Source organism: Epinephelus fuscoguttatus, linkage group LG10 (assembly GCF_011397635.1).
Source record: "Epinephelus fuscoguttatus linkage group LG10, E.fuscoguttatus.final_Chr_v1".
Lineage (NCBI taxonomy): Eukaryota > Metazoa > Chordata > Actinopteri > Perciformes > Serranidae > Epinephelus > Epinephelus fuscoguttatus.
This window is the reverse complement of record NC_064761.1, coordinates 7,957,433-7,974,958: the sequence shown is the minus strand read 5'-3', so window position 1 is coordinate 7,974,958 and position 17,526 is coordinate 7,957,433. Positions and strand designations below refer to the sequence as shown.

Below are 17,526 nucleotides of genomic sequence, written 5' to 3'. Positions count from 1 at the left end.
TAGTTTACTTTGCTATCGAAGCTAACGTTAGCTAATGTACAAAAAAATTAGTGTTACAGAGAAATCCAATGTTCTTCAATACCTCCCCGATTTCGGATTATGTGGACATGATAACCCTTAATACACATCATGTTATTCATCCCTACAACATTAAATACTTTTTCCCTAACCTGACATAGTGTGCTCTGCACATGCAAGCGTTTTTGATGATTGCTTCCATCCAGTCCTTTCATCTTATTGCATTTAACCATAGTCGTATTTATGTTGATGGGCAGTTGTGGTTGGCATGTGATAAAATTTAAGTTTTGAGCCATAACTCCTTCTATTCTGGCTCCCAATAACACAACAAGACGACATTTTAAGACCCCTACAGTATGTAGCCTATAGCACTGTGGTGGCAAGTCGTGTTTTGCCTCTAGCTAATAAAATGACATTGTGTGACATTGGGCCTAAAAAGGTCTATGACATGCCACCACAAAATAGTGTTCATTTCAGCCCAAGCAGCGCTCAAACATCAATCCAAATTAGTCTGCACCAAATTTGAAAGAAAGACTGAATAAGTAAGAAATACTGGAAGAGAAATAACCACTTCAAGTTTTCACAGGCCTTGGTGCTGCTTTCTACTGCTTACCAACCTGTTTTCTGGCCTGTTTGTGGGGTCGAACAGAGCACACCAGAAAAATCTACACACACGCATGCACGCAAGCGCATGCATACACACACACACACACACACACACACACACACACAAACACACAGAAAGCTGTCTACACAGCTCTGGTCTACTGGCAATGGAAAAGGAGTCTATAGTCTATTTTTAACAGGTTTGCCTGTGTTTAAAAAACTCATGTACATATCCTAATTTTGGTGAAAAAGGGGTGTTGGTGTACTGTTTTTCATTTTAACATGTATTTACATGAATTTTTGGGTTGGGCCAAAACAATGGGTTCAGCTCTGTAAACAAAAGTCCATGAAAGGGTATATGCCGACACTTCCTGTGTCAGATTAGAAGCCTTCTAGCACTTCATATATGGTCCAGCTAGGTTTTGACCTAATATTGTTTGAGAAACTTCCTTAAGAAGCCAAGCCTTTCCCATCAAAATCGAAATATATATGCTTTAATAAAGTTTGATGTTTGTGTTTGATGGAGTGGTTACATCAGTGGGGAGACCATACAGGAACAGCTGGGACCAGTGGTGTGCATGGGGGGGGCGGTCCTCGGGCCCAATAGTTGAAAAACGTGTGCTGAAGTGCCCCCTTGGGAGCCAAAACGCACGCTAAAGTGACCTCTTGGCAGCCAAAATGCCGTCCTGGGAGCCAAAACGCGTACTAAAGTGCCCTCTTGGCAGCCAGAATGCCCTCCTGGGAGCCAAAACGCGCACTAAAGTGCCCTCTTTGGAGCCAAAAATACACTAAACTGCCCTCTTGGGTGGTAAAAACATGCTAAACTGCCCTCTTGGGTGGTAAAAACATGATAAACTGCCCTCTTGGCTGGTAAAAACATGCTAAACTGCCCTCTTGGCTGGTAAAAACATTACTGTTGCAATGACTTTTATGTTGGGCCCTTTTTTGATCTATATTGAGCCAGAACTATATCTCACAGAACCAGTTTGGATTATCTGGTGCTAATATGGTGTTAAAATGCACTAGAATACAGGAAATGGCATCTACTTAATTGAAAATTTTCTGGGGGAGGACCTCCAGACCCCCCCCGGGGAATTTATTTCTTTCATACATCCATGTCTCTGTGTGTTCTTCACAGTCTAACGTTGAATCTACACAGTTCTCGTGGATGCTGATCCTAACTACAAACTAACTTGAGTAGTCTGTCTAGTTAGTCTGTTTTAAGGCTATATAATGTGCCATTTGTATAACATATAAACATGTCTAAAGTGCCCTTGAAAACACGTAGAACTTAGTGCCCTCTTCAGTGGCGAGAACGCGCTGTATGTGCCTTTTGTTTTCTTTTCGCCCCTGCCCTTCAAAAAGTCTGTGCACGCCACTGGCTGGGACTGTTTCTCCCCCCTGACCGCTCAGCTTTGTAAAAGCTGACTGAAGAAGTGAAGCGGTGCCTCAGTCTACTTCAGTTGGTGTTTAGCTGAAACTGCTCATACCTGCCACTTCAAATGCTAATTGTCACGTCTTTGGATGATCACAGGAAAGGGTGACAAATGATGCAATTAATTCTGAGCGACACCAGCTGTGTCATGCACAGGTAGTCCCACAGGCGAGCAGACGTCTGTCTCATAGAGTGTGTAGCTTTCATAACAACCTTTTCAAAGTGGAGAGACGGAGCGAGGCGAGAGTGGAGCTTACCTGCCTGGAATGACCTTGTCGCATAACTCGAAACACTTCAAAACAAAGAGATTCATATTTTGGGTGTAATCGACGTGCTTTCAGACAACATCTCAGATGGACAATGAAGCGTGGTCCCTCCTGAAGGACAAGCTGTTCCAGTGGCTGCGCTTTTTTTTTCTGAGGCATTGAAGGGAGGATAATGGATGAATCTCCTCTGATTCTGGCTCACCTCCTTCCTGAGCTGCATGGATGAAACAGGGCCAAGCCGGGTTGACCAATCAGTAACTTTAATCCAGGCACCTTCTTACCTGATTAGTTCCTGTGATTGTTTTGGCTGCTCTGCCAAGTGAAGGACAGTAAATTGATAACAGGAAGCAAATGCGCTCGCTACGCTTTTGATTAAAGAGACGCAATCATCAGCCACAGGAAGGCATCCAGCAGCCTGCTGTGTGTGCCAAAGGGAGCTTAGCATGCAGGTGCAAAGGAGTTTTGTGTTATCTTTAGTATAGTTTGAGACAGTATTTTAATAATGACGCATGGATTGTGCATACATTACGTAAACTGATTACAAAACTGACCCCACATGCAAGCACATACCAAAACACCTACATTATTCACATTACAAACTCTCATGTGGAAGTGTTGCTACTTGGCTGAAAGGAGAAGTAACAAGTGTAGAACATTATCAAACCTAAAGTAAATGTAGCTGTTTAAAATTGTGCTTGACATGAAAGTGTTGTGGCAAGTCTGTTTGGCATTTGCATGTTCTCCCCATGTCAGTGTGGCTTTTCTCCAGGTTCTCTGGCTTAATTCCTCCCACAGTCCAAAGACACACAAGTTAGGTTAATAAGTAACTCTAAAATGCTCGTAGGTCTCGTTGTGTCATTTGATAGTCTAGCAGTATGTCCAGGGTGTACCCTGCCTCTCGCCTACTGTCAGCTGGGATTGACTCCAGCCTGCCACCGGCCCTTAAGAGGATAAGCAGTTAAGTTAAATGGTTGGATGGATGTCAGTGTTGTTACTTATAATTAGTTCTAATTTCAGGGGGAAAAAAGCCCATAAATTAGCACTTAAGAGTTGTGTTCAGGGTGATGATGCTCTGTGCTCCGCACACTGTAAAAATCCTGCCAGAGATAGGGCCAGTCTACATACATGTATATTTTAGGGCAGCTGTGGCTCAGGTGGTACAGTGGATCGTCCACTAATCAGAAGATCAGCGGTTCAATTCCAAGCTTCTCTAGTCCACATGGCAAAGTATCCTTGAGCAAGACACAGAACCCCAAAGTGTGAAGGGCTGAATGTGACTCGTAGTGTAAAAAGTGCTGTGAGTGTTGACTAGAAAAGCACTAAACAAGTGCAGGTCCATTTACCATTCCACTGCCCTCAGCAGCTTTATTACCTGGAGTCATTTTGTGTTACTATGTCATAATTATTATTTACTACGTAAATGGTAACATGTGATGTTGATGCCAAAGGCATCCTTTAGCATCTTTATGAGCTGCACAGGGCTTTCACCCGAATCCAATGTAAACCCATCTGTGGCAGTACTTGACACTGAGAGCAAGTCTCCAAGAATTGGAGATGGATGGTCAAACAAAACTGGACTAACTTGCCGGCATCACATGTAAAAACAAATGTCACCTTTTTTTTTTTTTTTTTGATGTAATGTTACATAACTTACATACCTACATCCTGTGTGAAACCAGTTATCTTAACGTTGATTACATATTGAAGCATATAATACATTATGTATAAATACATAATATTTTTATAAACCTACCAAATACTTTTATTCCTAAATGTAATCCAGATTTTTACCATTAACTATGTGTTACAATGTGTTTCAGCTGTCCATCACATAGATACGGTAAAGGATGCCCTGTGCATTGCTATCAGATGCTGAGGGGTGAGACAAGGTGTTTGTATTTGACAACCTGGGAATGAGAACAGTTTGCATTTTTTACATCTAACAATACTGATTTTTTTTAAAAGTCTGTTAGAAATTATTTGCAGCAAGATTTAATGTCTCCACAAATCCAAAAGTAGGGAGCGTCGGTGGCTCCGTGAATAGAGCAGGCGCCCCGTCTACAAGGCTGTTGCCGCAGCGGCCGGGGTTCGAGTCCAGCCTGTGGCCCTTTGCTGCATGTCACTCCCTATCTCTCTCTCCCCCTTTCACACTCACCTGTCCTGTCAATTATAGGCTAAAATGCCCAGAAAGGAGGGACTGTTCACTGTGCACTGTTGAAAAGGAAACTAAGTCTTGACATTACAGGAACAACCCAAAAAATACTTCTAGTAACAGACAGTGAAGATACAAATCCCCAAGTCTCTCGTACACAGTAATTAAATCTACAAAAAGCCCTTCATCAGTAACAGGTAGAAAAAGATAATAATTATGCAAAACCTGCACATGGTACTTTTTTAAAATGCAATTTTCATTCAGATTTATGTATTAGTGACACTAACACTGAAAAAAATGACACATTTTCAGTGATGGTTCCAATACCCTCTTTCAGCAGTTTATCTTTTTGTGGAATATTTTGTATCCACTGATAAATATGAAACTGAGAGTTCTTTCTCCTTTTTGGGATGGGTGTCTGAGTTTGACTGCCAGTGGCTGTAACCCAGAGGTTGTTGGTGGTTATCCTTTAATGAGGAGCCTCTGTACAGTAATAAACAGTTCATTGAGCAGATACATGGGAAAATCAAATTTTTTCTTAAACTCCTGACTTTAACGGTCAAAACTCTAACACCTCTCACTCTCTTTCACACCATCTGAGGTAAGTGAAGAGAAGAACGGAAAAGTGACCTTTCAGCCTATAATGACTAAGTATAACAATAAATCAACTGTACAGTCTGATTTTAACAGCATCTCTTGACTGCAACTAAACCTGATTTGATACATGATGCATTTGAATGTGTGTACTGTAGAATCCATAATTTGCCCTTCAAACTGAAACCTCAGAACATGCCGAATTGTCTGTAATTTAACTCATATGACTTCAGCCCACTTGGGATAGCTTGTGATGGCCCCCACATGAGAGTGCCTCCACAGAGAGAGTAGTTAAAGACAGTATGGCACAACACAAGAGCTGAGATTTCAAAAATCTATTTAAATGGTTTTGGCCTGAAAACAGCATCATCCAGAAAAGGCACGAGGAAGGAGGAGGAGAGCAGGGTAATTTAAGTTGATATCAGAATGCCATGTCCACTGTTTGTCTTTTGTAGAGAGGAGAGAAGAGGAATGTGTTTGAAGTATGGCCTTTTCAAAACTTGGGAGAGATGTGATGGCTCTCAGCAGATTAAATATTTTGACTAGCTCTTATTGTTAAAAGTTTGGAGAAACCTAATAAGGTATAAGTGACTAAGAAAAAAATAAGTGAGTTGTATGGAGACATGAAAGTTTAGTTAGCGGATTATATAATTGAAGGAACATTTAAAGTATAGCACTGTGGCTCACTGATGAGTTGTTAGTTTGTGGACAACACTGTAGCTCAGTATCACAGAAGAATATGATATGATAGGGTCTGGATACACACACAATACTTGTTAATTAATACATTTATTGTTGGTTTAGGTCTTTTGATGGGATTTGTGAGGCTTTCAGTGAAGCAACTCTCAGAAGACCTATCTCACCAGAGCTAGTCACTTGATAGACCTGCTAGAGAAAAACTGATTGACACTTGTTGCTGATGACAGGTTTAAAAAAACTTAGCTCTTAAATTATGTCTGTGCATGTTACTCAGTTGTGTTGTTACTGAATTAAAAGAGCATTCTGACTGATGTGGATGTGCAAATTATTTTTGTAGTTGCTGTTGTTTGATTGGTGTTGTATTACATGTTGAGTTGGCTTCACAACACAATACTGTCTTCTTCTTCCCTCATATACTGTTCGAGATAATTTTTTTAATCTGATTGTATTAATGTGGAAAGGCATGGACTCAATGTATTTCTTGATTTAAAAAAAAATGAAAATCACCTTTAGTAATATGTTGAGGTATACTTAAGTGTAAAAATACAGCAGAATCAGCATTTAGCATCAAGCAATTTCACAAAAAAGAAGTGAGAAAAACATGAAATGAAATATATTTCCCCAGTAGATTCTCCTAATTTCCACCTAATCCATGTTTTATTCTTTTTCTGACTCTCCTTTCTAATCCTCATATTTTGTGTCTGGTTTTGTCTTACGGCATAAAGTCAGTCAGCAGCCACAACATACCACAGAACCAATCTAACAATAAAAAATAATCCAAGCAAAGCCTTAATCGTATCTCTAAAACTAAGTCTTAAGGCTAAAGCCAGTAGTTAACGCTGTGCTGACCCGATGTTTGTCCCCATATGGGACAGGAGGCTCCACTATGTAAGTAGTATGTGTGTAAATCTTTGTTCCCTATCGCATGATTAAAAAAACACACAGACCTGTCCTGGTAGAGTGGTTGTTCTCCTCCTGTTTGAGGATCTGGTTGCACTCTTCTTGAGCCTTCATGTGCTGAACCACCAGAGCACAGTCTGGGTGGATGGCCTCTGTCTAAAAAGAAAGAACACCAGAGTTATACATGAAAATGTACTGCAGTGCAGTAACAGACTTTCCCAGGAATGAGTCCTAAAACCAAGAAATGAGTTAGCATTTTTGTATTCCTGATATCCTCGTCTCAACGGCAATGGGTTTTTGAATGGGTTTTGGGTTAGATGCCTGAAGTTAGGTCTGTAAATAACACAAGCCTAAAAAGCTTTTATGTGTCTTAAAAAAGATGGTTGCTAACAAGTGGCTAAATGAGAAAGATTATCTGACTTAACCAAGTGTAAGTATTATAAACGTTTGTATGCTACAGAGCTTATTTTAGGCAATAATCCAAAATCCAATGGAAAATCCCATAGGCTTTTTAACAAAGGAACCAGGGCAATGTTACCTCCACGTCCGCCAACAGAAAAACCATCATCCCTGGAGCACTCTATGATGATGTCAAGGTTTAGTGGGCAGCTACAGTGGCGGTGTTTACACTGACACTGACACCAGAAATATAGGCCTACAGGAATCACTACTAGATTATAATTTGACACTAATACAAGTATTATATACAACAGTACTATCTACAGCACACTATTTCAGATCATATGAACAGTGTTGTGCACGTTCACATTTCACAAAACTAGCTCAGAATTTGACAGATTACAATGGACTACTTCATATTCATAGTTCACAATTTGAATTTTAAATTCACAGTTCCTTATTATTCACTCGCAGATTTCTCAAGACTGGTTTGCTTCAACTTGATGTGTCGTTTTGAATTCATTGCTAATGTCGCTGACATTTGGATTTACTTTTCGGACACAGTGAGAACATTTACATAACAATGTGAGATTTTTTTGATGGAATTTTCGTTGTTTTGTTCATGAAACTACTTCAAATATAGTAAATATGATCTGACTTCAGCAGTTATGTTATCTGTAGCTGTGTTGTCTGAATTGCCAGTTGCGCCAGCAATCTGGTGTTGTGTTAAAGTCTCTTTGCTCATTGAATAGTGTTTCCCTCCGGTTAAAATACGTAACAACCCCTTCTGTGGTTAGGGACCCCTGGTCTGGTTTAGATTTATGTAGGGGGAAACATGTATCGATGGGGAAACAATCTTTGACACAACACTGACATTGCATAAAACACTGCATGAGCATCATTAGCTGCTGCAAGAGTTCACAACACTCATCTTCACATTCATTTGTTCCAAACGGAAACTATCAGTTGGTTCACTGTTCACCAAAAAGCATGTTCAGCATGTTCAATGAACGTGCTCCCCCTAATGACAGTAGTTCCTTTATAATATAATTATTGGTGCAAAGCAGAAATCTAAACCAATGTCATAGTTATATCAAAATATCAACAAATTAATACCTTAATAAACATGTAAACTTCCATAAGGTCCTTTTAAAGTGCATGATAAAAATCTAAAATTAGGTGTTAAATACATTCACTGTTTTAACCAGGCCCCCAGGAAGTATACCGGACTTTGCAGTCTACAGTCTAACTAGAACTTCCAGGTCCATCATCATGATGCTTCTGGGCCCAGAAATGTATTTTTCCCATAAGCTATGGAAAGAGACGTCTGTAAATCAGTGGATAATATTTTTGTAACAATCCGTCACCATCCCCATGAAATGACTCGTTTCATGATCAGGATTTGATCCATTCAGTCCAATAATATTTTAGAAGTATAGAAGAGCAGCAACGATGCAGACGATCTAGATGGTTTTTCATCCAGGAAGTCAAAGTTTTTGGCTCCATGCACCATGTAGCAACTTCCATGGGAATGAACGAGTCCTCATGTGCCATTATTCATAGTACTACCATGGCAGTAAAGTTTGTTCAAAACAGCCATCCTATAGAAATTTTTGGAGCTTTACACATTAAAATCAACACACTAATGCACAGAAAAACTAATACACTTTGGTCACTGGCACATTATTTAATAGTTTTGAAATGATTCACACATTCAGATCCTGTACAAGCATCTTTATGATTAAGCATAACACTGGTTTATAAGCCTAGTGTGGAACAAAGATTCAACCATCATATAAAACACGGAAAGTTGCATATTTTGCCTTTACATTGATCCCTTAAAATTAAAAAAAAGTTTTTATAAAACAGATGGTAGAGGCTTGTCCTGTGGTCTTTTGGACGTTTCTTACAACAACGTGAAACCATTTAAATGCCGAAAGTGCATTTATGTCTGTGGTGACATTGTGAAAGCATTAAGAATAAAAACCCCTTCAAAATCAATATTATTTACCAAGTTAAGAGGCGTTCAGGTGTCAGTTACTGAGGAATCGATCTGCCCATCTTTGCCCTTTACGGTCATGTGAGTTTAATCTAATCCTTGTTTATTACAAATCATTGCTCTGCCCCTCTCTCCACTTGAAAACCCAGAGGATGTTGGTGGTTCCCCTCCACCAATGAACCTCTGTATGGTAATCAGCACCCCTGACAGGCTGAAACGTGGGAGTTCAACAACTTTCTCTTAAAGTCCTGACAGCTACATTCAAGGCTCCTCTGCCTTGCACTTCCTCTCACGCCTTCTGAAGACCGTGAAGAGGAGGACAACAGAAACCTGCAGACCAATATAGGTCTATAATAATCTAAGCAGTTATATATATTCCAATATGCAGACAAAATATAGATTCCACCAGCATAACCACCATGTGGTAACAATAATTAGGTGTTGTCATTTCAAAAAATTGATCCATTACACTGTCAGGTGAGAAATAATCCCTATAATTGCTCTGAATGTGTCTAATTGATTCCTTCTGATTAATGTACTGGGATGAAATGTGTGAACCGTCACAAGCAGAACACCTGCCAGTTGGGCAGATGGAGACACTGCAGGGGAGCATGACATTTGACCTTATCCTCTCACAGCACTGCAGTGTCCAGGATTAACACAAGAGGAGACACTCACTGCCATTGAACAGAAACACCTCCTGGCCTGGGGCAGGACATCTTACCCTACAGCTACAGCTAAAAAGAGAGAGAATTATTTGATAAATTATAATACAAAGTAGAAGTGTCCCTCCTACAATTTCTATCTATATGCTTCTTAATGGCTTTTCCAACTAAGTTTGGGAGGACTTTTTTTTTTTAAATCTGGTTTTGCACAGAAGTACAAAAACGTACAAAATTGTACAAAATGCAAGATTTTGAATTTTGAGTTTTATCTTGTATCCCAGGTGTGGTTAGATTAAGGCCTCTAAAACACCTGGCCCAAAGACGTAAAATGATGCATGTTTAACCTAAACAGTAACAAGTAAATAGAGGTTAGAGAAAGACCTGAATAATAATGGAAATTTTGTGTAGAAACATTTTGTTTTGTCTTATTTTCGGAGCTGTTAACTTTTGGTTAGGTTCAGGGAAAAAACATACTTGGTTAGATTCAGAAAAAGACTATGGTTTCTCTTAGAATAATTATGTTTGTTATATACAGGATGTAAGTATCTTAAAGGAGCAATAAGCAAAATTCATCATTTCTAGACTGAAGGAATTAAAAAATTGCTATGTGAAGAACTAGAGGTGTAATTTCATCTGGAGTATAGCATGACCTCATACACCCTCTCTCTGTGTTGATCTCCAGCCCATGTTTACAAGCCGGTCCGGCTGCGCGTTCATTTATGTTATGTGAATCATGTAGTAGTAGCTCTAGTGCTAACTCCAGGAGCTAACACTAATGTCCCTGCTCTTCTCCGTGAGCTTGGCGGGCTCACAGGCTCACGTAGGAACGTTAGCACATAGGAACGTTAGCACGTAGGAACGTTAGCATGGCAGCCGACTAGTGCTAATGCTAACGTCCCTACTCTTATCCGTGAGCCTGGCGGGCTCGCGGGCTCATGGCTCCGGCTCACAGAGAAGAGTGGACGTTAGCATGGCAGCCGACTAGTGCTAACGATAACAGGAAGGCAGGGAAATAGCTAAACACAGCAGAGACTGAGAGTGATTGAAAGACATCGCTAACTGCTAAACTAAGCCAAACTTAGTTGACTGTTTCGGTTTTATTTCCTCACCCCTGTGGCGAGTGGATCTGCCTGTAGTGAAAGCGGGGGCTAACCGGTGCTTCATCCTCAGGCTCCACTTCACTCAGCTGCCAGCACAGCCAGTTAGCCTCCGCTAGCTTCCCAGCTAATGTTAGCCCCGGCCCTCCGTTTGGATCCAACCATAACACAGAGCCCTGGTTTGTTATTCAGGTTAATGTGGGAAGAAGCAGCGGGTATATCAGGCAGCCGAGTGAAGTGGAGCCTGCGGAAGAAACACCGGGATCATCTGGATAGTCCGTGGAGATGCTGCGGTAGCAGAGGTAGAGGGAGGTGTGGCTCATGACACACTTTGTTTTGGTCTACAGGCAGTGCACAACAGCAAACCTAGCGGTTAAACGATTTCGCTTTTTGCCCCTTTAAAGTATGCAAGTACGTACAAACATCATTGTTAATTTTTGATTTCACATGTGACACAAACATTGGTCTCCTTGGTGAAAGTCCTGTGTCTGTTTGACCCATCCCCCAGCTCACCCTCCGCCATCCATGGATTTTGTTGCTCTTTATACTACCTATGGGTTGAAAAATATTAACCACTGGCCATTGCATGACCTTGTTGAACCCAGGAATTTGTGTGACCACCACAACATAGGATCCTCACTGACTTCCTATTGTTACTGATTTTGTAGTGCAGGCTTGTAATTTTAACACAAGAGGTCTTGGTCATTTCACATATTTGTGTGAGACCAGGCTGCTACCTGGCAACCCCCTTTGGGATCTTCTGTCTTATACAGTAAATCCAGGCTTTCTGATAAATACCCCATCAGCTCTTTACATAACACAGATTTAATAGGCTTGGATGGTACTATAAGAGCAACATGAATGATGGTAGAGGCTTCTCTTGTCAAGTATCTTCCTTATTTTCCAACAGCACTAAATTAAGTTCTCTCATTTTCTATTTTAAGGATTATCTAATACATCCATCCCCTAAACACATAGCTGTACAGGAGCAGAGTTTACAGTGAGAAGGCAAAAATATTTCTACAACTTATTCAAACTGGGTGGCCCATGAACTCCTGCGTCATTAATAGTTTATACCTACAGCAGGGATAAATGAGTCTGTGTACCTGAACAGCTCGATCTATCAGCTTGATCTGGCAGCGCAGCTTCACCGTGACACAAGACAGTGTAGTCATATCTTCCCTACAGGTTTATGGAACAAACCTACTTTATACAAGTGAGATAGGAACATGATACGCTGTCCTATGAAGCAACAAAGTGTGTCATTTTAGGTGGTGCAGAGCCTCACAGATGCTTCCCTAACTTCACGGACACAGAATAATAAAATCAAGATTGTGTGTGTGTGTGTGTGTGTGTGTGTGTGTGTGAGAGTGAAGTGCTGAAGTGCCATTTGAGCATGCGCTTTAATTATTGTAACCCTCAATCCTAAATGGCAATAGTTTACGTGGCTGCAATGTCATTTAAATTCAATCACTGTCTTAACCAGGTCATTATCGCAGGGCGCCGATCGCCTCCAGCAACCTTTACCCAGCCGCCATCATTTACATTCAGAATTTCACAGTGATACAAAGGACAGGTAATCACCAGGTCTCTGATGTCATTAGAGAGAGAGAGTAGCCTATGTGTGTGTGTGTGTGTGTGTGTGTGTGTGTGTATTATTGGCCCTTTGATGTTTTCAATTTACATCGTACCTCCAGATGAAGTAATTTCCAATATTTCCTTTTATTCTTACACTGATGACACACTGAATCTATCAGACCTCTCCTCTTACTCACATACAAACATTAAAGGAATACTTTGACACTTTGGGAAATGCGCTAATTTACTTTCTTTGCTTTTTAAGTTTTCACTTCTCCATTAAGATATCAATATAGACCTGATGGATTGGCACAACATCTTGTGCAGACATTTATGGTTCCCAGATGATGAATCCTACTCACTTTGGTGATCTGCTGACTTTGGCGCCATCATGATGTTGACATGTGCAGTTTTAAGTGAAATGTCTCAACAACTCTAAGATGGATTGCCATAAACTATGATGCAGACAATCATGTTCCCCTAATGATGAATTGTAATAACTTAAGTGACCCTCCTATTTTTTTTTAACATTTCAATTTGTTTTATACTTTTGTGGCCAGATTCAAAAATAACATTCCCATAAGTTGTGCTTTGTGTTTGGTGATAATTAGCAAATGTTAGCATGCTAACGAGTAAAACAAAAATGGTAAACAGTATACCTACTAGACATCAACACGTAAGCATTGTCACTATGAGCATATTAGCATGCTAACATCGGGATTTAGCTCCAAGCTGCACTGTGCTTATGTATGACCTCACAGAGCTGGCCGCATGGCTGTGGACAGTTATGCTGCATTTCCACTGCATGCTACGGCACACTTCTAATCAACCTACTGTTTTTAGGTTTTCCAAAGTAGTGGATAGCACCTGGTAATAATTTTTGGTACCACCTTACTTGAGGTTCCAAGCAAACTGAGCCAATACATCACTTGTGAGGACATCCTGCACAACAAAGTAACAAAGTAATTTTCCACTTTTAAACCTCTGTGACTTTGTCATTTGTAGATTTTTTTTTATTAGATTAAAGAAACAAAATCATAAATGTATGTAGCATGGCAATCTTTTTGTCTCTCTCCTATCCCATTAATCATCTGATGACCCATCACATTCATCTTGTGAACCAGCCTCAATGCCCCCCGCAAAAGAGGCCCAGAGCCAAAAAACATTTTAGCAACATAACAAAGTCAGTCATCTGTCAGCCTAGGAGCATCTCTAAAATTGCATCATTCTTTTCATTTCCAGATACACAAACCCTTCTTGTCTTTGTTTCCAGCAACTGAATTACTGTCACTCGTTATTGGCCCCAAAAATCAATTAACTACCTTCCGTTTGAACAAAGTGCAGCCACCAGGAAAGGTAACTCGCAGCGGATTGCCTCCATGTTGACCTCTCCGCACTGGTCACCTGTGGCCTTTAGAAATGATGTTAAGGTTTTACGGCTTGTTTTTAAGGCAGAGGCACGACTTGCCTCAGGCTGGAGACACAGGGTGGCGAGTCATTTAACATCAGCAGGTTGAGATTTTACACACAAAACATAATTAAACGATGCAACATTTTACAGAATAGCTCCACCCCCACCAACTACAACAGCAAAGATGCTGATGCTCACACAACACAACAAGTAAAATTACTAATATATTACATTTAACGATTTAACTCTCACAGTTGCAATTGTTTTGCAGTACTTTTATTTGTGATACTGTAAGTACTTTTAACCAGTGTTGATTACATACCTTTACTTAAGTGTGCCTAGTGGAGTTTTCTTGTGAACTAACTGTGATGATCCTGGGGTTGTTTATATTCTGTTATCCTATGGACTTTGTTTTGGAGTTTTCTGTTTTCTGTTCCTTGTTTCCCGTAATTAATTCATGCTTAATCTACCTCCTGTTTTATTTTGTAGATGCCTGGTTTTACTTCCTGTCTTTGTGTGTTTTCCCACCTGTTTTCTGTCACACCTCTCTCATTAGTCCTTCCCTGTTCCAGAGTCTTCTCTTTACGCCTATTTTGTATCATTCTTGTTTGCTCCACTCTATAGGGTTCCCCTCCACACCCTTGTTGTTAGCCAATCTCCATTTCCTTCCTTTTGCCCCCTTGTCTTCCTACTTCAGCTGTGTGTCGGTCTTGTGATTAGTTTTCTATGTATAGCTACCTGTGTGTTTCCCTTTGTTCTTTGTCAGTTCATCTGTGTTCATCCTGCATCCATCCCTGGGTTCATTCCCGTGGTCATTCCTGTGCTCTCCCCCGTGCTCTTGGTGTCATGTCCTGTGTGGTGTTCTGCTTGGAGTTTAGATTTGAGTTCATCATATTATTCTAGTTGGTTTTCCAAATAGTTTTGGTTCTGCTTTTATTTGTATTTTTAGTTACCTGCCTGTAGTGTTTTCTATCAGCTGCATTAAAGCTCGCATTCTGTTAAAAATTCAACCTGCCTGATAGTCTGCATTTGGGTCCTTCTTGAACTGATAGCCTACATGACACAAACCTTTAGTGTCACTCATCAAAAGGCATTCTGTGTATCCTTGAGCTCTAACAAACATGTCAAATGCATTTCTGTCCTCATAAAACAGTTTTTCTTAAAAGTCTGAAACCTATCCAAGTGGATATAAAAATCTATCAATGCGATTTTTAGTTAAATTTTAAATTTTACTGTTCCTTTTCTTATAATCAGTTAGATTTTTCAATATTTTGTATTACTCTTGCACATTTTGATGTAACTTTCTATATCTGTTTTATCACTTATTGTGGACTGCTTTGGAAAAAACCCAATTAATAATGTCAGGTAATGAATTTGGAAGGCAATTTAAACTGATACGCAAAAAAAGGCTCATGGTATACTCAAAGGGATGAAATGTCAACAAAGAGCAAGAAAAATAAAGACAGAAATTAAGAGTGTAAATGTGAATGTGTGTACACTATATCGCTCCTGCCATGATGCAATTACAGTGATACAGCAGATCAATAAGTGGCATTATAGCCATCCTGCTGTCAAGGGTAGAACAATCTATAATGAAAAGGCAGAGAGGATAAAATTAGCACCTTTAGAGTCTCTGGAGGAAGCAGTTAATAAAGGAAAGGACAACACAGGATCAGTGATGCGTCACAAAGCCGAACCCTTCACCATGATTTAGAGTGGTGAACTCTGAGGTGAGCACAGAGAAGAAATGCCTCCATGATGGCATTAAATCAAAGTTCAAATAAGGATGAAACAGAATTAAATAGAAATATCCTTCACCCTGAATTGTCTGCATTACTAAAAATTTAAAACCGGTGCATATGCACAAGCAGAAATAATATTAATGCTTTCTCTTTGCCGCTGTCTGTCTGTAACCAAAGGCAGCAGAGCCTAGTGGGTGTCCAGTGTTAATGGAGTCACAGGAGACACCGTTGGATCTTTTCTTTTCTTTATTGAATATTTTCAATAATATCACCAGTTGCTCCACTTGATAGAAGTTCTGAGATTTATGATTCACATGTTGTGAATTGTCTTATTGGGGCACCAAAACAGAGCAAAAAAAGCAAAGATTAATATGACTTAAGTCTGGAATATCAAACCACTACACAGAAGAGCCAATAATGGGTTAAATGGGATGCTGATCATTAACAATCAAAACCAATGAATCATCCATCAGTTAATGCTTATTAATTCACATATGTCAGACAACAGTGAGGGCAGCAGGTCAATATCTGCAGGAAACTGCCTCTCATTTGGACTTTTTGTGTTTGTGAGAGCATTTACATCCTGGAAATGACTTAAGTTGCCATGAATGTGCAATAAGTTATATATGACTTTATTTTTCCATTGGAATTTGTGTGTAATGCTGCATTAGCAATACAATAAAATTAAAGCACTCTAAACAATAAAAAATAGTACATACCTTGTTTAAATACCAGTATTAAATGTAGGCTATCTGAATGGACCCCTCAAGGACATATAACTGGACATAATTAAACATTTAAGAAATATGCATATAAAGTGGACAGTGTTCCCCTGTAATACACACAACAACAATATATATATAATGTGTGTGTGTGTGTGTGTGTGTGTGTGTGTGTGTGTGTGTGTCTACACATTTTATTATTATTATTATTATTATTATTATTATTATTATTTATTGCGCTTAGGTTTTAGTGTTGTGTTTGTTTGTTTGACCAGAAAATGACCAGTGCTTGGATTAATGCTCCAGCATCTTTTAAAAAATAAGTTTTTCTGGTTATCAGTGGACAAAATAATATGAAATGACCCTCGTCACCTTTAAAATTGAAAGAATGTGGCTACCACAGCAAAATGCAGCACTGGTTCGTTCTGTACACATACAGGGGGAAAAGCTACTAAAATAAACAACCATCATACAATAAACCTCATCATGTCAACCGTGAAGATCCATAACCTGTGTGTTGCACGTGGACTCACCGTCTCCCACACCGCCAGCTGCAGGATCAGAACCATGTGAAGTAATGTGGCCATCCGTTTCAGCCACGGGCATCCAGAGGTGAATGCACTGCTCAGTAACATTCTTGTTCACTTTGAAAACTACGCGCAAAATAGTAGAAGTACGTCCGAGGCTAGTATCAATCTTCGAGGATAAGAAATTACTTCCTTTTTAAATTTCCGACCATCCATGAACTGAGCCGCTCGTTGGCCGTTCCCCGATGTTGATGTCTCTTCGGTGTCCCAAGCAGGAGAAGGTCCGCATTACGCGCGGAGGAGAGCCGGGACCCGACTGAGCCAAACAAGGTGCGCTCCTCCCTGAAAAGACAGAAGGACGGAGCGGAGCGCACAGACGCAGCAGCGGCGCAGAGCTGCGCTCTCACACCAGGGAAGACAGGATGTGGAGTCAGTCACACTCATAAAACTAACCTTATAAACAGACATACTTAACAGTAGTTTATCTCCTGTCTTAGACATAGGCTATGAAAGATAAGTCTTTGTTTATTAGACTATATATCAAAATGCATGATACTCTACATCTTTGCTGAATGTTAAAGATTTGAAAGGCTAAAATAGACAAAGGAATCACTGTTCAGAAAAAAATCCAGTAAATGGACCTCAAGTCACCATATTATTTTGTTTACATTTATTTATTTGTGTGTTTGTTAGACCACTGTTTCCACAGTCTAAAA

General features: G+C 39.9%; 1 protein-coding gene across 1 annotated transcript in view; it reads right to left on the bottom strand.

Annotated features, from left to right (window-relative positions):
• Positions 1 to 17,116, bottom strand: part of ghrhrb (growth hormone releasing hormone receptor b) — a 51,477-nt gene extending 34,361 nt beyond the window's left edge. Inside the window, exons 1-2 of the mRNA XM_049587083.1 lie at positions 16,817 to 17,116; positions 6,718 to 6,826 (exon numbers count right to left, since the gene is read on the bottom strand). Of these exons, the coding sequence (XP_049443040.1) occupies positions 6,718 to 6,826; positions 16,817 to 16,918 (211 nt within the window). The 5' untranslated portion in view covers positions 16,919 to 17,116. The remainder of the gene's footprint in view (positions 1 to 6,717; positions 6,827 to 16,816) is intronic.
• Positions 17,117 to 17,526: the final 410 nt, after the last annotated feature.